The 20,662-nt window shown below is 42.4% G+C and overlaps 1 protein-coding gene across 8 annotated transcripts in view; it reads left to right on the forward strand.

Moving 5' to 3' along the window:
• VPS54 (VPS54 subunit of GARP complex) overlaps positions 1 to 20,662 on the forward strand; it is a 294,894-nt gene that overhangs the window by 58,684 nt on the left and 215,548 nt on the right. For 7 of the 8 annotated variants that reach the window (XM_029593654.1, XM_029593653.1, XM_029593655.1 and 4 more), the window contains exon 2: positions 18,689 to 18,850. In XM_029593654.1, the coding sequence (XP_029449514.1) occupies positions 18,715 to 18,850 (136 nt within the window). In that variant the 5' untranslated portion in view covers positions 18,689 to 18,714. Of the gene's footprint in view, positions 1 to 18,688; positions 18,851 to 20,662 lie in introns of those variants that run through there. The other variant, XM_029593660.1, reaches the window with a different exon arrangement.

Raw genomic sequence — 20,662 nt, forward strand, 5'->3', positions numbered from 1 at the left:
TATATGTATTACCTCACACAAAGCTACACCTAGAGGAAATGGCATCATGCAGTGTTTATAGATATAGGTAAAGCTTACTGGCAAAGCAATTTTACTTTTAATTCCTCTTCCCTCCCCCTTTCTGAGGCTGTCATTATGGGTCACATTATGGGTCCCTCTCTCCTCTTTTTTTTCTTTCTGGTGGGGTGATGGCTGAGCCACCTTTCCCTTCCAACTGCTTAGATTCCTCCTTCAGGCAGTCCACTCATGGGAGAGCCAGCATGTTCTGGTGTGGCTGAAAGGGAAAGGAGGAGATGAAAATTACATCCTGAGCAGGTTCTGACCACACTGGGAAAACCCGTAAAGCAACCCATAGGCAACGCACAGTTTCACATCCAAAGGTCTGCATTCGGCGGTGAAAACCAAGACTGGAAGAATCAGGCCCTTTTACAAATGAAGCTGCATAATCTGCCTCCACTTGAACATAAAAAGGGGAGAGAAAAAGAGTGAAACAGTAAGCCATCTAAAAAAAAAAGCATAGAAACAGAAAAGGTAGAGTGCGTGCCAGACGTAAGGGAAACTATGTAGCAAAAGATGGGACGTGATTTAACATACATCCACGCTGTGTACACACATACAACATGTGCAGTCGCTTTACTTGGTGAATTCAAAGCCAAAGTGTGCCCAAAACGCACACAAACGAAAGTATGACAGCACATGTGTTAGAAGCACAGAGGACAGATGTATAAGAAATTACCCTGTAGTGTTTAGGAGACTAAATTGTGGCACACACAAGTGATATGACAAACAGGAAAACAGCACAAGCCATGCCAGCCAGCCAGACTTATGGCCGATACACTAAAAGTCGCGGGAGAGCGGGCGAACAGGCCACTCTCCTGTGCACGCGATTCTGTATTCAAATGAGGGCCCGCCGCAAAAAGAGGCGCTAGGAACACTAGCGCGTCCCTAGCGCCTCTTTTTGGACAGGAGCGGCGGCTGTCAGCAGGTTTGACAGCCGACGCTCAATTTTGCCAGTGTCGGTTCTCAAACCCGCTGACAGCCACAGGTTCGGAAACCGGACGCCGGCAAAATTGAGCGTCCGGTTTTCAAGCCGTGGGCGGATTTCAAAATTTTTTTTAATCTTTTTTTTTTTTTTTTAACTTTTGGGACCTCCGAAGTAATATCGCCATGATATTAAGTCGGAGGGTGCACAGAAAAGCAGTTTACCTTTAGCTATTACTTTCACTTTAAATTGCAAAAAAGGTGTGAGGTAACTGTAAGTAAATAAATACATTGAGCAGAAGCTTGGATTCCTGGTTGATTTTTGGAGCAGAAGCCACCAAAAATGTAATTTGAAGAATTCGTCCCTCTCCAGAAAGGGAAATATTTAGCGATTCTGCCCCCTTTCTTCAACTTTTCTACTCTCCTCGCTTCCCATGCTGTTTGTGGTAAATGTCGCATTCAGTCAGCATTTATCTATTTGGTGAACTTAGTTCAGGATTGCCACCTGGATAGGAATTTAAGATTGGCCGAAAGGGTCGCTGTGTCACGCCTTCTGTCTTTGGCCAAATTCTCAGCGGCCAGGCAGTGGGCCTTTAGTTGTGCCGCACCTGTGTTGTGGAATTACGATGGGTAGGTAGCTACCTGGCCTTTAGAAACTATCTTAAATCTTGGCTTTTTTGTCAAGTTTTTGGTTAGACATGTTCTCTGTGAAATGTCTTTCCCCCCCCCCCTTTCAGCTTTTTGTATTAGAAAATTAATGTTATTGGGGGTTCTGGATACGGCATTGGGGAGGGATGGGGTGATGTGTTTGGGGGGAGGTGGGTTTTATTTTTGATTTGTCATGCAGCAGGGAGTGATGTGTGTCCTGTGTGTGTTTATTTTTGTTTTTGCTGGGGTTGGGTGAACTAGTGGTTTGAGGGTTTGCTTTAATTTGTATTTGTATTTCTGTATTTTAATGTTGTGTTTGAATATGGTTAGAACTTTTGTAATCTGCTTTGGGCCTGCTGGAAAGTGCAGAATATCAAGTTTAATAAATAAGAGGTGCGAATGTGTTTTGGGATTAATAGTTAGGAAATCAGGGATTGAAAATCTGGGCTCCATCTACTTGCTGACGGGCCAATGCAATATCAAGCATGAAAAAATGTGCATTCAAACTGGGCACCCATCCCCCTCTCCTGGCGCCCAATGCAATAGGCAAATGAGCTACCACACTACAGAGGACGCGCTAGGGATAACTTTTGCGTCCCTAGTGTGTCCATGGCATCAGGTACCCAGAAATATGGCTGGGCGCAGGTTAGTAAAACGGATGCTCAATTAATGAGTGTCCATTTTCATAACTTACACAGCCACGGGTTAGGAAAATGAGCACTTGTAAATTGAGCGTCCGTTTTCCTAACCTGACCATTGTCAAGATTTTTTTATTCTTTTCATGCTGCTTCCTGTGGTTCTTCTACTTAATATTGTCCCAATACTAAGTAGGAGGAACCAGGGAAAAGTAATTTCTACTTTTTTTTTTTTTTTTTTTTTTGAGCTCGTGGCGTGCATGAAGACTTAACACCAGCTCCGGGGCTGGCATTAATTCTTCTGTGTAAAAACATGTGCGTTGGTTGCGTGGTGATTTTTTTGAATCGGGGCAATAGCTAATAGCTTCATCTACATGGTATTTACATGTGATGAGCGCTATTAGCTAAGCATGTTTGGACGCACGTTCTGGACACGCTAATCCCCCTTTTTGCATCGGGTGTCTGGACATGCGTTTTAGTCATGCTAGGCTATCACGGGCTAACCTATGCACTAACCTGAGTGCACGATTTTGTATCGGCCCCTGGGATAGTCCATTCTTTCACCACCTCATTGTCACATCCTGTAATGGGCTTGCAATAATGATATGGTTGCCAAGCTTGTCAAATGATTAGAGGTTCTGCATGAATATAAAGAGTTTTATATAAATACATTAAACAAATAATAAAAGAAAGGCATGGTTGTGATCTAACTCAACAGCAGCAATGAGGTTCCGAGGTTGTGAGTGAGGGCTGCAGCCTTGTGGAAGCTGCTGTGCACTGAAAAGCCCCAGACATGGGTCGTGGGCTCTCAAGATGAGTAGCCAAACTGAGGAAATCAACTAATAACTTTGAGGCAACTGAAATAGAATTTTATTTTCTGGGTCGATTTGTCTACTCTGAACTTGAATATGCATTAAACCCCTTTCTCTTGAAAGGTTTCTTTTCCCGGGCATGGTAAACTCTGATGGAAAGTAATATGTGGGAAGGCACCGTGGTCTTGCTGGACAAGAGTTTCTGGCTGAATCACTATAGGAAGCTGTCATTCAATGCCAGCTCACAGAGCAGTTTTGCTAAACTGGGATATATTTAGATTGTAGAGCAAGCTTAGAAAACTGCTTAAATCATTCAGTGAGGCATCAATACACCTCTGTTATATTGTCTGACCTTTCAAAATTGAAATAACCGTTTCAGGTTGTATATGGCAAATTATACTGTGCCGTGTAATTTGAGATCTGTACGGTATCTCTGGTGCAGGGCTAGCAAGGAAGTCTTAAGAGCAAAAACAAACATGCAAAAGAAAAAGAGCATACGTGGCTGAATTTGATTTGTGGGGCAAGGACTAATTTTAATTTAAATGGGGTTTGTTTATTTTTAATAGCAGGAGTTTAGTAACTTAAATATATCTTAATTTTCTTTCTTTTTTTTATTTTCTTTTTATTGCATTTTAAATTATTTACACAAAATACCATTGTGAATGAAAATTTGAATGATACATAACATTTAAGCAAACGTTTTAGGCATATATCATCATGAAAATAAACTATGTTAATATCATCCTACTAATAAGAAATTATGGGGGCAGATACTTATACATATATCTCTGAGCGAGAGAATCTTAAGCAATATGAAAAAAGAATTTAATGGCGAATGTGAGGATGCCTACTTTATGCCTTCTGTACTGCTAGTGCAGCTGTTTTATGTGAATCAATGAAGAATCGTAATTGGGAAGGTTCAAAAAATACATAAACCAAATTTTGAAAATTAACTACACATTTACATGGGTAGCGAATAACAATTTTGGAACAGATAGTTAAAGCTTCATTCCCTAATTCAATGAACTTTTTCCTCCTCTCCTGTGTTGACCGGGTAATATCGGGGAATATCCAGATTTTTTGTCCATAGTATTTTTTGGATCTTTTACGAAAGAAAATTTTCTTCACATTATTTTTTTCTGTAGCAAAAGCAAACGTCACAAATAATACACCTCTAGTAGTAACTGTGTCTTCTATTGATAGTTCTAGCAAGTCCGATATATTCATTTGTGCTTGGGGCTCTTCTTTCTCCTGATCAGCCTCACTTTTTTTTTGAGGTAAATAATAATAAGCCTCTACAATTAATGGTAATGCCTCCATTGGTATTAAATATTTCTTGAATAAATCAAGAGGTGGCATTTGAGGTATAACCGGAAAATTTAGTACCCTCACATTTAAACTTCTAAGAGAGTTCTCAATATTTTCCACCTTTTTATTAAGCACAGTCTCATGTTGCATCATAGTTAGATGTTGCTTCTCTATATTTTTGATCTTATTTTCTATTTCACACAGTTTATTTTCTTGAACTTCCAACTTTTTCTCATTCTCAATACTTCTTTTATTCGAATCCGTACACACTTTGGACAATTTCACAATGGCTGACTCAATGGCGGCCATTGCTTCCCAAAGTTTTCCATCGTGATTACCTCAGGTTTCACTAGAAAGGGGGTTATTTCTGGATTTGACTCACCCTTTCCTGCTGCGGCAGATACAGTGTCCCTTATAATACTCTGCGATGGCGTCTCGGGGCTGCCTCTCAAGATCGGAGGTATGTATCCTCCAAACTGAGTTGTTCCACCCGTTTCTACCAGGACCTCTCCTCCTTCTCCTTCCTGGTTCAACGGTAAACATTTTGGTGTTGACTCCCAATATCGCCCTCTCGCAGAGGTGGGGGACTGCATCACAGGCGCGCCGGGACTAAGCGAGATTTCTTCTGCCTGGGCAGGGGACGCTTGCTCCTCTCCCCAAACCCTCACGGTACTCGCTCCCAGCTGATTCGGCGTCGCAGCAAAGAAAGTCGGGATAACACTCTGTCGAGCCTCCATATCTAATTCTTGCATTTAATGCAAGAATGTCGGTATATAAAAGTTTAAAATAAATAAATAAATATCTGCCTGACTCTCTCTGAGTCGGGCCTTACGTTTCGTATGCGGCATTCTCTATCGTAGGAGAAGAAAAATTTCAAGGTAAAAAGAGGGCTCCACAGCACGGCTTCCTCTGCTTCTCACTCAATCGCCATCTTGGACTCCGCCCCCCCATATCTTAATTTTTATCCTGTAGACAACAGAAGTCCTTTTTTTTTTTTTTTTTGGTTTTATTTAATTATTGTTTTGCCTGGCTTGCCTTCTTCCACATGTCAATTTCTAGCCCAGTCAGAATAAATCCGAGGTACTAGGGGCTTTCCTTTGCAGTAACGGAGTTTTTCCTGGATTAGTTCCCATCACAGCAAAAGCCCTGGGAAGGGATGCCATATACACTCGGAGCTACTCACAGGCGTTGCTGTTGTGCAGGTGACTGTAGCTGGATGTTATTCTTAATCTCCATGCTTTTATGGCCTCTGTCTTTTTCTTTTTGGAATAAAAGTTAGGCATCTTTTATTATGGTAAGGGCTTATCTTTTTATTTATTTGAAAAATGTCCTTTTCAAATTCTGTCTTTCCTCTCTAAAATGCCCATTTCCCATCCACCACTTAGCTGGATAAGTATTTATCTGGCTAACATCTTATCCAAATAAGTGGCAGCTGCTAAACTTGGCCAGATATTCAGCCACTGCCACTTAGCCGGATAAATGTTTACTTAACCAGCTACGTGGCGTGAATATCAACCTCTGAGTCAGGGGTATGGCAATAAGCACAGTCGTATCAAAACTCAAAGGCATAGAATAAGGGCTAACGCAGCAAGTACAATGGTATAAGCACTCCAAAGCATTAGGTGAGGCATAAGGCATCAAGGATAGTGATATCAAAACTCCAAGGCATAGTATGAAAGTAAGGGAGCAAGCACAGTGACATAAGCATCTAAGGCATAAGGTGAGGGTTAAGAGAGCAAGTTTGTGGAGATCTAATAAAATTCAACGATTTCTTTTACAACACGATGTAAGGACTACTACAATTTCTTCATGTTCTCTTCTTTAACAAAACATGCCATAAACCTTAGCCTGCTGAATATGTTTAATACTTATGGCTAACTTACTTACCCCTGATTCCAACTTCAGGCGACACCTCTGAAGCAGGTTCCAGCTGGAGAATGTGGGCAGGGGTGAGGCTTGCTTCTTGGGCTTGGTACTGGCGGAGCAGGCAGGCTGTCCAGGAGGAAGACTTGCTTCTGGCTCTGGTACTTGCCGGCTGTCTGGGCTGGTTCTCACTCTTTGTTGTCTATGACTCTGTGTCATTCTCCATACTTGAGCCGGGGTCTCCTCTCTCTGATCACCTGGCCACACCTGGTCTTTTCCCTTCTCAATAGCCAGGAGGGCTGGTCTGCTTCTGGCCCCCCTATGCTTTCAGGGATACCTTGGCACAGGCTCTCACTCTCTGGGTTTTCTCCCAGGGTATGTGCTCTCTTTCTCCCTCTTCAGGGGGTCCCCCGCTTCAGCCTTTCTCCTCCTCCTTTCAGGGGTCCATTGCTTCCTTCTCTCCCAGGGTTTGCATTCAGGGTTTGTGCCTTTCTTCTTCTTCTTTGCCTCCCTGTCTTATACTTTACAGCTGATGAATATGCATAACCCTGTGGTGGTGTTTGCCTCATTGCAGGTCTTTTTTTCTTCTCCCCATTACTTTGGGAGGGGTCCTGCCATGTTGCAGGTCCTTTTCCATCCTCCCATTCCTTTGGGGGAGGACTGCCACGTCTGTATGCTGAGTTGTGTGTCAGAGTGTTTTTCTCCATCTCAGGCTGTCCCCCTTCCCCCCCCCCCCCCCCCCCAATGGTGAGGGTCTTTCTGACATCTGCTTGCTTGGCTGTCCCTGACAGCTTAGGATCTTAAGTTGTTTCCTCTCTGACTGCTTTATATTTGCACAGGAACTGATAAACAGGCACATCTGATAAGGTATCCTTCAGTGTATCAGGACAAGGCGTCTTCATTTTCCACAGAGACAATGTTTTAAAGTTCACCTGGGCAAAGTTCCTTCTCTTGCTGTGACAGTGCCTTTTTGGTGCCTGTCAAAATTTGGCCTGTACATGGCAATTATAATTCATAATTGGTGCATCACTGGTATACATGAGCTATCTCCCTACAGAACAACATTGGTTCAGAGAGGATATGCAAGACAGGCTTGCTGACATGGCGCACTTGGGAGATAGTTTCTTTGGAGAGAACATAAAGGAGATTGTTCTTAACGAGCTCCAATCAGATCATTCTCCATCTTCAGTCTGCCTTTTAGTTATTCAGAGGTTTCAAATTTCAGAGGAAGCCACTTTATCTCAAGAAGCATTTGCTAAGGGTCCTTTCCCGTAGAGGACAGGGATCAAAAGGTTGCCGCTGCTCTTTCCAAGAAAAAAGATGGCACTAAAGGCCTTCAGAAATAAAGTGGCCAGCAAAATTATCTTAGCTCAGATTGACAACTTCCTAAATAGGCATGGAGATATGTGATTTTACTTTTTTATTGAAAAGCTGTCAGAGTATAGGACTGGACTGTCTCTCCTGGGATAGCATAAGGGTTACTTACCTGATAAGAAAGTACAACATCCTAGCAGACTTAATCATCATTTGAGTGGTTCTTGAATCAAAACATGACAAAATAAAATCTTCCTATATGGAGACTGTCCAAGGTGGATGTGTTTGCAGTCATTCTGAACTGAAGGTACCAGTTGCCCACTTCAGGAAGAAGAGATCAGAATACAGGCCAATAGTAGATATCTTCCTCTTCCATTGGGGGCAGATCTCTTGTATACATATTATCCTTTACTTCTGGTAGTCAGAACCTTAGTAAAAACTGAAAAAGGGACAGATGATATATAATCTTGATAGCTTCAGATTGGCTGAAGTAGATGTTTTCTAAAGAAAGTATCCATTATAGAACCTAATCAGACTGGACTTTTCTCCAAGACTAATAACTAGGAGCCAAGGCATGTTGTTGTAGCCCAAAGTCGAGTCTGTAGCTCTCATAACCTGGTTATTTGGAGGGTAGTAATTGATGATTTTGGGCCCCTGAGGAAGTGCCTCACGTCCTCCTGGTTTCTATTAGATAGTCCTATTGTTTCAGCTGATGTGAAGGCAAATTCCTAGATCCTTTCTTTGCTCCACACCATGACTTTTCCAGTACCTTCTGTGTGTTTCAGATTCTGGTTTGAAAGCCAGCTTTGCCAGGATCTACTGAAAGGAGTTCAATTTTGTCTAGTTTATGCAGGACATGCTTCAATTGATGCCTCCCTTTAAAATCTCCTGAAGTGTTAAGGGGCACTACTGTGGTTTTAAATCAGCTGATGGAAGCCCCCTTGAGTTTATCTCCCAACTACCAGACCTGGAAGCTCACACTTTTTGTGGCAATTATTTCAGCCTACAAAATTGGTGAGCTCTAGGCCTTCATGACTTACACTAAACTCTACAGTCATCTCAAGTTCCTATGTAAGATGATGTTGAATTTCAACCTTAGGGGACAAATTTCAAATTGTCCATTTGGGGTAGACTTTATGGGTACTTTTTACACATTAATTTTGCCCCAGGTTTCAAAGCAACAGTACATACATGAAACATGCTTTGGGTACAAAGGACCTGCAGACATTTTCATTTGCTTTTTATGCAGGCAGAATTTTGCTGGAAAATTACGTGTGTAGAGTTGAAATTGCAAACTATGGAGGTAATTTTTAAAGGAGTTTCACATGTAAATGTAACAATCTATCATAGCAATTTTCAGTAGCAATTTATGTGAACAAAGTGCACTTACGTGAACAAATCTTATGGACAGTTCAGTGACATATTGTAGCAATTTTCAAAAGCCCACTAACATGGATAAAGTACATTTACACATGTAAATCCCTGTTTTACACGTGCAAATGCTTTTGAAAATTAGGCCCCTATATGCATACATTTCCTCCTCTGACCTAACTCCTCCCTACCCTACATACCCAGGAATGCCTCCTCTAAAAGTGGGGAAAAAGTATGTGTATTGTGAATAAGCATGCTTGCTTTTAGCCCCTTGAGCGTTGGGACATTCTCAGACAGCCCATGTAAGCAAGTAAATGGCTTTGAAAATTGTCCTGCCCTTCAGTAATTGTCTAACCAGCAGCAGATGAAGAGACCTGTGCCTGGCCCATCAGTGCCGAGAACCTGCTTGTGCCTGACAAGCTGAGCTTTTCAAGCTCTGATCGTTGGTATATGCTTGTTTTGATTAAATGGAAAGTACCCACAGAGCCTTGTCAGATTACTATTGTGTCCTTTTTAATACATAAGCATAATTTTACAACAGCGGTATGGCTTGTTTAAAAAAAAAAATAGCTGTAATATTTAGAAACTACATATAAAAAATCCTGAACCGCAGAGAGTTAGCAGTTGAACCTTTTGGCTTGCAGCTATAGGTGTTAACTCGTTCCCTCTGAATTCTTCTTTTCAATCATTGGGCCTCATTTACTAAGCATTTTTCCCCATAGACACAGAACGAGAGAGAAGCTTTAGTAAATCAGACCCATTGTTTGTTGAATGTAATTTCCATTGAGTAAATTATCCGAAGAAAAACATCAAATACAGCGTATCGAATAGCAGAATTCAGGTTGGAAAATGATTTTTCTTATAAACCCCCAAACATTTTTAGAATGAAAATGGTCATTTTGCTGCAAATCTTAACAAAACTCTCATGATACATAATAATGTCTTTGCCCAATATGATGTTACTCAGATTGCTTTGCACAGTAAGGCCAACCTCGCAGTATAATAGACTTTTTGCCGCTCAGATTTTTTTTTCATGTTGCTGAATGCCTTTTCCTAATTCTTTTATTTTGTTTATTATTCGGGGGTCATATTAATGATCAGCATTTCACTGAGTGTGGGACTGTTACCGGGCATGTGCATACAGTCCCTATGGCAGTCCTGCTGCCTCTGCATGTATCCTTTTTCAAAGAGGAGACCTGGGGAAGGAAGAGACATGAACTGTGAATCAACACTTGAGAATTTTAAGTCCACCTGATTCACATGCCTTAAACATCCGCTCCTCCTCCTTGCTACTCACCTGGCAGAGGTGTGCAGGGCAGCCTTCTGAACGGAGCCAGTAGGAAAACTGTACTAACATAGGACTGTGAGCTGGTACACGTTCCAATTTCCATAACAGGCTCATACACTTCTCTTTTTTTTTCCCTCATATCTTCCTCTTTTTTTCAAACAGGAAACTGCAAGAGGAGGGGGTCAGGGCTACTGCGGTGACTGTGAACATTTGCCAGTTCATAGTCTTGGGATCAAAACAGTATCTTGCTGGCTTTGTTCTGTAGAGTAGCACCGCATACACTTTGCATTTAAAAAATACCATTCATAATCTGTGAACTTGCCAGTGATATTTTTGAGGTTTTCTGTAAGCGAGCAGTGACTCAGTCCCGTGCTTCATGAACGGCCGCAGCCAATTTTGTCATCAAGAGCAGTGCTCTGCGCACCTCTACAACTGTGTGAATCACATAGGTGAGGGTGTAGGTGTGGGAGGAGGGAGTGGAGGCATGTGATGATGTGGTCACATTTGAGAAGCAAGAAGATCACTTGCCTTTTTGAGCTTGCAAGAAAGATTCTGAAAGGTTAATATCTTCTGCCACCTTCTGTCCCAGGGACTTTGTGTAGCTTTCCTCAGCTCTCCTATCCTCATTGGCTCAATCAGGAGATTCCCAGGTTTAAACCTTCCCTACTTAAAAATAGGTTTGCTGGGAATTTAAAAATGGTGGAAAAAGTAAATACCATCAGATTTTAAAGAGAATATATCCTTACTTATGGCAGGTGATGTGATATACTGAGAAAGAGGTCAATATTCAAATGGGTGCTGTGGAGACTTGGGTTCATTTTTTAGTTGGTCCCAGGGCATCTAAGATCTTCAGATTAAAACCTAGCTAGTGATCTTGGGCTCGTTTTCCTCCATAACGTAGCCAGGTAGGTTGCAGCTGAATTTTCTAAATCTTGCCAGCCAAAGTTTGCTCGGCTAGATATTTGGCTTGCTATTTGTATGGCCAGGGTTGGCATTTCAACTTGGCTGATAATCAGCGCTAAGTGATTAAGTCATAAGCCTGCCCTAGGAAGGCCTCTGGAGCCTCCCCTTTTAAGAGCAGCTGAATTTAGCAGTTCGGAAAGGGAGAATATTTAAAAGCAGAGGTTTAGCTAGCTAACACCTGAAGTTGGCTGGCTTTGTAAACTCCCCATTGTGAACATCACAAACAGTGGCTGCTTTGTAACCTGTGAATAACCTAACTTTGAAAATTCCTTTTGTTAGCTGTGAAGCCTAATATTCTAATGTTACAGTGTGCAAAATAATGAATTTTCTTCATTTGTAAGAGTTGATTAACACAGCGGGAAACTATCTAGAAAATTAACCTCTAAGTGGGAGAAAAAGCATGGCAGCCTGCCAGCCTAAAGCACGTGCATTTAAACATGGAGTGTGAAAATGCAGTCCCGAGCACAGGTTTTATTACATTCTGTAGTCTATGAGCTTCTAATTAAAAAGAAGCAAAAGTTGTTTCTGGTCAGGAGCTGCTTTTCATGTTCATTTCACTATGTTAAAAAATTCACTGCCCTCCTCTTTCATACTAAATGTAGTTTGGATCCCATCCCATCCCAGCTCAGTTGGTTAAAAACTAGGCTTTGATCCAATCAATGCTCCTCACTACCTGTCAGTTCCCAACCTGTCATTTCCTTTGAAGTAATTGAGAGCATAGTGGTGGTGTAGGTTTAGGCTCATTTAGAAAAAGTGCAAGCTTTACATTCACAGTGCATGGGGTTCTGATAAGAGCCTTGTTGAGATTGATTAATAGAATTCATCTTTGTGCAAAAAAGAGTTTAGATGCCCTAATTATTATGTTTGGATTTAACAGCCATGTTGGATTTAGTGAATCATGCTGTCTTGTTAGATTGGTCGAGGTTCCTTGGGATCACAGAGACAGTTTTGACTTGGTATTTCTCTTTTCTGAGCGATCACACATGTAAGGTTCATTGAGAATCAGAGTGGTTGACTTTGCTTTTTGGTGTGGTAATCCTCAAGAGTCAGCACTTTCTACTTTTACTTTTTAATATATATATGATTTCTTTAGCCTTTTTAATTGAAAGCTTTTGCGTTGACTTACATCTATGCAGATGGTGTACAGTTTTGGGGACAATCAGAGTGAGACCGTGAAGAGACTGCATTCTTGTCTAGTTGCACTGTTTGGCTATCCTGTTCAAAAGGTGCTTTGGATCTCAAGAGGCTGTAGTTCACTTAATGTACTTCCACAGCTGAAGGGAGTCCAGATGCATGTAACTTCAAAGTATGGTAATGTAAGATGGGACAGTCTGATTTGGAATTTGATTAATAACCCTTCAGGAAAGCAAAATAAAAAAGAAGCTCATAGTGGCCCAAAGGGCTCAAGCAGAATAAAACAATACTGTTGCTTGTTGATTTTACATTGTTGTTCCTCACTTAGGGTATTTCTGTAAGTAAGCAAGTAAAAAAACTGAATAAATAAATAAACCCTTCCTCAGTTGTCCTGCCAAACTGGTCCAGATAGGTGGGCTTTATCCCTCTTATCAGCAGATGGAGGCAAAGGATAAGCTGATTTTGGCTTGATGTCCCTCGCTGTATAGTCTAGTGTGGCAGGAAGATGCCAGTAGCTGCCTCCAGCTGGTTGTAGGTGTGTTTTTGTCCAGCGGGAAGGAGAAGGAAAAGAGACCTTTTAGGGCAACAGTCTGAGTCAGAGGCTGATTTCCCCAACAGAAGCCAGGTACGAGAAGGGGACTCCTCCCAGGATGACAGTCAAGAGAAAGTGGCTGCTCCTCCCTTTCCAGAGCAATCAGGGCTGAGACTTCCCTGTATTCTACTTCTGGCTTAAACAGGAGGCAATGTAACTTTAAAAACAAAACAATTTAAAGAGCAGTCTGGGGTGGAAGTTAGGTCAATAGAATACTGCAAGGAAGACTTCCCAGGTAGAATGGAGTGTGGCCACAAATGCACCACTTGTGAGGCCCCCCTGAGTAACCAGTTTCACAGGGTCCTTTTGTAGGAGGCGTAAGTGCAGCAGCTGCAGGGGTGGATAGCTCAGCAAGTGCAAAGAGGCCCTTCCAGAATGGTGCTTCCAGCATCTCTGGACCCAGGGGTAGCCGCAGGACGATTGAGGTACTCCTCCGCCACCTCGAACTTGCTGTTAGGGAAACTGCGGGAGTAGCCGCGGTGCCGAGTGGAGGAGTAGGAGGAGGAGTTTACCTTATGGCCATACACAAAGCCTCTATTGCAGATAAAAGGAAAAAAGAGACATGAACAGAATTCAGTCAGGGCCCAGCTGGGTAAAAGAGAGAAGCTACATAAGGAGCAAGAAATCTGTCTGGAAGAGGGCTATCCTTCAAAAAAGGAGGAAGGGGACACCCAAGGAGACTGGCAGGAGGCAAATGGAGCATCTAACATTGAAGGACAGGTCTAGATTTTGGCTATAGCGTACTACAGGAGGAATATAAGAGGGGGCCCTCCTAATGTCCCATCTGGACATAGTCCGCTTTTTAAAAGGGGACAACCATGTTAGTCTGCTGGTGAAGCCACAAGTCTTACAAGCACAAGGTTCAGTTAGGTTCTTCCTGCTGTCTTTCCTTGAGACCTGACAGACCAGTCCAGACCAGAGGGATTTATCCCTCCTACCAGCAGATGGAGGTAGAAGACAAGTTGATTTTGGCCCGACATACCTCCCTATACCTATACCTCTGGTGCAGCAGGAAAGGCGTGAGTAGGCTCTTGCCCAAGCCAAGAAGAAGGATTTTCCTGAAATGAAATTAAATCTATCTAGCAAGAGAAAGAAAGGAAAACAATTAAAAAGATATATTAAAAGTTTATGGGTCCTGAAAACTCTCATGAAGGCTCCATTTGAGCCCATCAAGAGGACCTCTATTAAGGATCTTACCTTGAAGACAGCATCCTTGGTAGCTATTTGTTCAGCTACGAGAATCTTGGAGATTCAGGCATTGTCCTGCAGGGATCTCTACCTTTGCTTTTCAAAGGTGAAAATCATAATCGGGCCAGTTCCATTATTCTTGTTGAACGTGATGTCAAGGTTCTCTTTGAATTCAGGTAATCTCTTTGCCAGGTCTCAGGAAAGAAGAATGCCAAGATCAAAAGAGGGACCTCTGGCTCTTGGGTGAGTGGAGAAGTCTATTGAGGTACCTGGAAGTTACAAATGATTTCTGGAAGCCAGATAGGCTGTTTGTGTTATTTGCTAGGGCCCACAAAGGGGAGCGGCCTTGACTGCTTTAGTTGCACAATGGATTACAGAAACAATAGCAACAGCATACATACAAGAAGAGAAACAGATGCCAAAAGGTCTTAAGGTGCACTTCACGAGGGCTCAGGCAGCATCCTGGTCAGAACACAGGTTGAAGACACTAAGGAAAATCTACTGAGCGGTTACATGGGTATCTCTGTGTTAGTTTACAAAACATTACAGGTTGAATCTTCAGGAGAAGGACACAGCCTTTGCCATAGGTGACCTGGAAGCAGCTCTAGGATACTCCCACCCAGGATAGGTATTGCTTAGGTACATCCCATTTGTCTAGACTGATCTGACAGGAGGATGAGGAAGATTAAATTAGTTTCTTACCTGTTAGTTGTCTTTTCTTGAGTCCTGACAGACCAGTCCAGAGCCCACCCCAAGAAAAGGATGGTAGTTATTTAAAGAAAGAAAGAGAGAGAGAAAATATATATAGAATGTAGTGTAGAGTTATGTGAAAAAGAATGGAAGAAGGGCCCTTTTTTCCAGAAGGGAAATGCAGCCCAGGAAGAAACAAGCAGAAGTAATGCTCAATCCACAGTTTCTTTGACTATTTTATATATATATATAAATATATCTATTTAATTGTTTTCCTTTCTTTCTCATGCTAGATAGATTTAATTTCATTTCAGGAAAATCCTTCTTCTTGGCTTGGGCAAGAGCCTACTCACACCTTTCCTGCTGCACCAGAGGTATAGGTATAGGGAGGTATGTCGGGCCAAAATCAACTTGCCTTCTCCCTCCATCTGCTGGTAGGAGGGATAAATCCCTCTGGTCTGGACTGGTCTGTCAGGTTTCAAGGAAAGACAGCAGGAAGAACCTAATTGAACCTTGTGCTTGTAAGATTTGTGGAAGAGCAGGTACATTTATGACTTTAATTTAATTTAATCCTGCTGATTCCATTTGTACTTGTCTAAATTATAACTTATGGGAAGTGTAGAAGTCAATGGATCTCTTATTTTTTCCATGGTCTTTCCAAACCATTAATCACAATAAGTCCCCTATAGTGTCATCTTCATCTCAGTCCTCCGCCTTTGCAGTATTGTGATAATCCCATCATTTCACTCAAGCTTCTCGCCCCCAATCCCTACTGTACTTATCTACCTTATAAATGGGCTCTGACCAACGGCCCGCAAATGCGCAGTAGAGAGCAGCTCTACCGCACATGCGTGGGCGAGCACGTCGGTCAGAGCGGAACGTGCCCGGGAAAAAAAATGGTGCTGGGAGGAGCAGGAGCGGCGGCGAGGAGCGGGAGGAGCCATAGTGGCGGCGGTGCCGGGATACCCCCCCGGAGATCTTCCGTCTGCCGGTTGTGGATGAGCTGAAAGGGGAGGGGATTGAGAGAGGGGGAGTGACTGAGGGGAGGGAGGAGAGAGTGAGGTGGGGGGAGGGAGGAGAGGGTGAGGGGAGGGGAGGGAGGAGAGGGGTGAGGGGAGGGGAGGGAGGAGAGAGGGGGGGAGGGAGGGAGAATGAGGGGGAGGGAGTGGGAAGGAAATGGACCGAAAAATTTTTTTTAAATGTAGCCCGTTGTTACAAGCTTAACGGCTAGTTACTTATACCCGCTTCATATACTACTGTTACTGTACTCATATACTTTCTTTTTACTATTGTATTACTGTTATTGTACTCCATTAATTGTACTTGTTTTGTATACTCTTGTTGTACTAGTCTATGCTACACACTCCCCACAGCTCATATTTGATGAAATGGTATATCAAAACCATAAATAAAATAAAAATGGAAGCTTCAAATTTGAGAGGTTCGTAACCAGATAGCTGAACGTTAGTGGTGCTGACATCTCGTGCACTGATACACTGGAGCATTGAAAACCAAGCATCCTTTTGCTTCCGACAGCTTCTTTCAGTGCACTTTATCCTTCTCTGCTGGTTACATGCAGCGCTCAAAGTACTGTTCCCAGAGTGTGCACTATCTGCAGGGATTCTAGCTCCTCTCAACCAGAGGCACCAACCTGCTCCCGCCCCAGGGCCTCCCGTTCAAACAGAAACCTTATCTTGCTTATGGTAATTAACACTGGACTTGAGACTTCTGGTCCAGATAGCGTCTTTCTTTGTCCTTTGCTCTCGTGTGTGCTTTTCTGTACCGTTGTGATCCTATTGGTTTAACCTGCTTGTTCAGAATCTTCAGCCTCATCTCTTCCTGTCTAATTCTCTTTAATGCGGTTCACCCCCTCCAGGTTGTTTCCTTTTTTAGTTTTAGGGTTCACCTCTCTGCTGTCTCTTTGCTTTTATTTTTGAGATTAGATCATTTACTTTGTATCACTGTTACATAACACTTTGTTTGAACGTGTCCAGGGAAAGAAAATAAGTACTAACAGAAACTGGGAAAACAAATTGACTTCTACATTCAAACTCTGCAATCCATGCTTCCCATGAAGGGATCCATCTCTTCCTGTTTAATTGGTGAATCTGTGTCACTGAGTAGATTTTAGGCTTGACCCATTGGGCCCAATTTTTAAAAGCATTTACACGCTTAAAATTGGGTTTTACACATGTAAATTCACTTTACCTTTGTAAGTGGGCTTTTGAAAATAGCTACAATATATTCCGTTCAATTGTCCATAGATTATTCACATGTAAGTGCACTTTATGCACATAAATGGCTTTTTAAATTTCTGTGTCATATTTCCAAATGTAATTCCTTCTAAAATGACCTCCATAAGTAGGAACTTACTGATATCGGACTCGCAGTATTCCTTAAAATGTCACACTTCAGAGTAAGTCTTCTCATTTTGGACAGAGCTTGCATGACATCCCCTCTTTGAGCCTTGAGCTTTTATTTAGTCTGGGCCCGGCAGCCAACAGACCGTGCGATTGCCACGTATGGTGAAGTCCAGTTAGGATGGTAAGTGCCTGAGCTGTTGGTGATAGAAATGAGTGGGAGCACTGTCAGCAGCCATGGTTTTGATGGTTATATGAAGAAATGCAGTCTCTTTCTATTCCTAGCATACTCGCTGTACGATTGTGCAATGTTGGATTTTGGATAACACCACAATTTTTGTTTTGTTTTGTTTTGTTTTGTTATAAATACATTTTGTTTTGTTTTGTTATAAATACATTTATTTTTGCCTTGATTTTACTCTCTAGGGTATAATTTCTGCCAGCTCAATAAGTGATCAGTTTTATGATAACAGTTAATGAAGTAGTGCAGTAGATGGTGAGGTGGGAATGATCTTTAAAAAAAAAAAAAATGCTATTCCTGCCCTCATCAACAACAACCATTCTCTTCCCCCTCCTCTGGGCTGCTTAGAAATGATAGATGACATATTTGAAGCTAGTTACTCTGCCATTGGGGCTCAGGCCTCTTTAACCCATTTGAATTGCGGTAGTACCCAAAGGGAAGAGAGCCCCTAACCCCTTTTCCCTGCCCTTGACAGCTGTCTTGAGAGTCGCTGTCGTGTACAGAGTGGCCCAGCAGTATGAGAAAGGGGAGCAGGAACGGCTGTGGAGAGAGGCAGCAGCACAGAACTGGAAGCAGTGGTTTCACAAAGTAAAATAAAGTATATGAAAAGGCAGGGAGCCCTGTGGAAGGAACATTTACGAGTAGATCTTTCTGCATTCTGTTATTGCAAGTGCGTCATTGTATGTCTGTTTAACGGATGGAAGTTGGAATACAAAAATGAATAAATAAAACAAAAGTTGCATCCTTTTGCCAGATCAAATAACTAGAGGTTTTACTTTCAGGTGCGTACACTGTATTTTTATTCTAAATTGGTGATTTTTCCTGGGAAATAAAGTTAAATAATTTATATTAATCATGGCATTTAATATGTGACATTGAAGTCTTCACTCTGCAATGTCTTTTTTTTTTTTTTTATAGTTAATAAACCTGGTAATGCATGCAAATACTGACATCTAGGGGTCACATAATACAAGTTGCATGACTCCTGCAATAAATTGTCTATGAATAGCACACTCTCTTTTGTGTGCGCGGATAGTGGAAATAGGAAATTGAGCAGAGTTCATGCTTTTTGTGATCTTCAAGTCTTGCACATAAATCTTGAGTTTTCAAGCACTCCCTTGTGGAGCAGTAACATGAGTTACAAATATTTCTTCAACATAGTTTAATTAACAGCAAAAATAGTAATATTTCTGTTGGTTATGGCTTGCTTTAAATGTTGCATTGTCTTGCTTAAATGTTACTGTGCTAAAAGCCAGTGTCTGAATTATACTAAAAGCTGTCTTTGCCCTTGAACATCTAGCTTCCATCCAGTGGTGATTTTATGCAATGGCTGCAAGCCACAGGTCTTCACCAGTGCCTCACACGACCAGCAGTGATGGTTTCTTTAAAAAGGAGCTGGAGTCTGTGAAACAGGTTCGACCGGTGCGATCACTGCCAGATGTCTGTCCCAAGGAGCCCACAGGTAAGATGGCCCTTTCAAAGTGGGTGAAAATAATCCCCAGGTGCTCTAAATCTAAAACCCAAGGAACTGCCTAGATTGCAGTATATAAAACAAGCAGGCATGATAGCATGCTGTATGGACTGGATATATAGAATGCAAGGACCTTTATAGTCTATTTTGATCCAGGTAAGAATGACTAAGATCCACAGGGATATCTGCCCATAGTGATTGCTTACCTGAAATTAAGGAAGGATGAGCTGCATAGAAATTAACCTATTAATAGATTAACAGTGCCTGTCTATCAGGCCGATACAGTAAAATGAGCAGGCGAGCGCCCGCTTTCCCGGCACGCACACAGGCCACTCTCCTGTGTGCGCGATTCAGTATTTAAATGAGGGCCCGCGGTAAAAAGAGGAGCTAGGGACACTAGCACGTCCCTAGCGCCTCTTTTTTGACGGGAGCGGTGGCTGTCAGCGGGTTTGACAGCCGACGCTCAATTTTGCCGGCGTCGGTTCTCAAACCCGCTGACAGCCACAGGTTTGGAAACTGGACACCGGCAAAATTGAGCGTCCGGTTTTCAACCCACGAGCCGTGGGCCGGTTTTTAAAAATTTTTATTTTTTTAATTTTTAATTATTTTTTACTTTGGGACCTCCGACGTAATATTGCCATAATATTAAGTCGGAGGGTGTACAGAAAAGCAGTTTTTACTGCTTTTCTGAGCACTTTACCGGTGCCGGCAGAAATTAACGCCTACCTTTGGGTAGGCGCTAATTTCTGAAAGTAAAATGTGCGGCTTGACTGCACATTTTACTTACTGTATCGCGCGGGAATGACTTATAGGGCCATAAACATGCATTTGCATGTTGCGGGTGCTATTAGTTTCGGGGGGGGGGGGGGGGTTGGACACGTGTTTTCGATGCGCTGTTACCCCTTACTGAATAAGGGGTAAAGTTAGCGCGTCAAAAACGCACATCCAAACGCGGGTTAACAGTGCGCTCCACTGGAGCGCACTGTACTGTATCGGCCTGTATGAAAGACAAGTAATAATGAGCTCTACTTTTCTAGCACCAGTAATTGGCTCCAGTAATACTCTGTCTGGTTTTAAGAAATAAAACATAGAGCTGTCACTTGGAAATGTGTTGTATATCATAATATAGGAGCATTATATTTTATTCTTTATCATTCTGCCAGACCAGTCCATAGGCATGGGTTATGTCCATCCACCAGCAGATGGAGGTAGAGGATATTTTTATACTGATGTCATCCTCCTATCTCTATAGTCTGATCTAGCAAGAGAGATTATTATTAGTCCTTTGCCTCCAGCAGATGTTGGATGTCTGGTCTGGAATAGCAGGAGCGACAGATTCACAGGAAGATGGTCTGATGCAGACTACTACTCCTTGTCTGGAGCTATGAGTCAAGGGTTTAACAGACTACTGTCCGATCTGGCTGCTCTTCCTACTCTTGTAAACCTTGTTCTTTCTTGGGTCTGGTGACAAGTTATACAACAGTACTGAGAAGACATTTATTGGGAGCTTGGGTCAAGTGACAGAACCTCCAGCTGCTCATACCACCTGGAGAAGAAGGTGCATAAGGTCCCATGGCAATGATTTTGTTGTCTCACCCCCTCTGCCCACCCCTTCCCACGCACACTACTACCCTGGCAGTGGCTCAAACAAAATGTAACCGGTGTGGGAATTGGCACCAAAGCAACATTACAGGCTCTTTTTGTAGGACCTGCGATGAAACAAGAGACTCTGAGGTAGATCAAGTATTGTAGTGTAAATAGATTCCAGGCTTTAATTTTGTAGTTGGGGACCTTTGGTGTTTA

This window comes from Rhinatrema bivittatum, chromosome 3, assembly GCF_901001135.1.
Source record: "Rhinatrema bivittatum chromosome 3, aRhiBiv1.1, whole genome shotgun sequence".
NCBI classification, from domain to species: Eukaryota; Metazoa; Chordata; class Amphibia; order Gymnophiona; family Rhinatrematidae; genus Rhinatrema; species Rhinatrema bivittatum.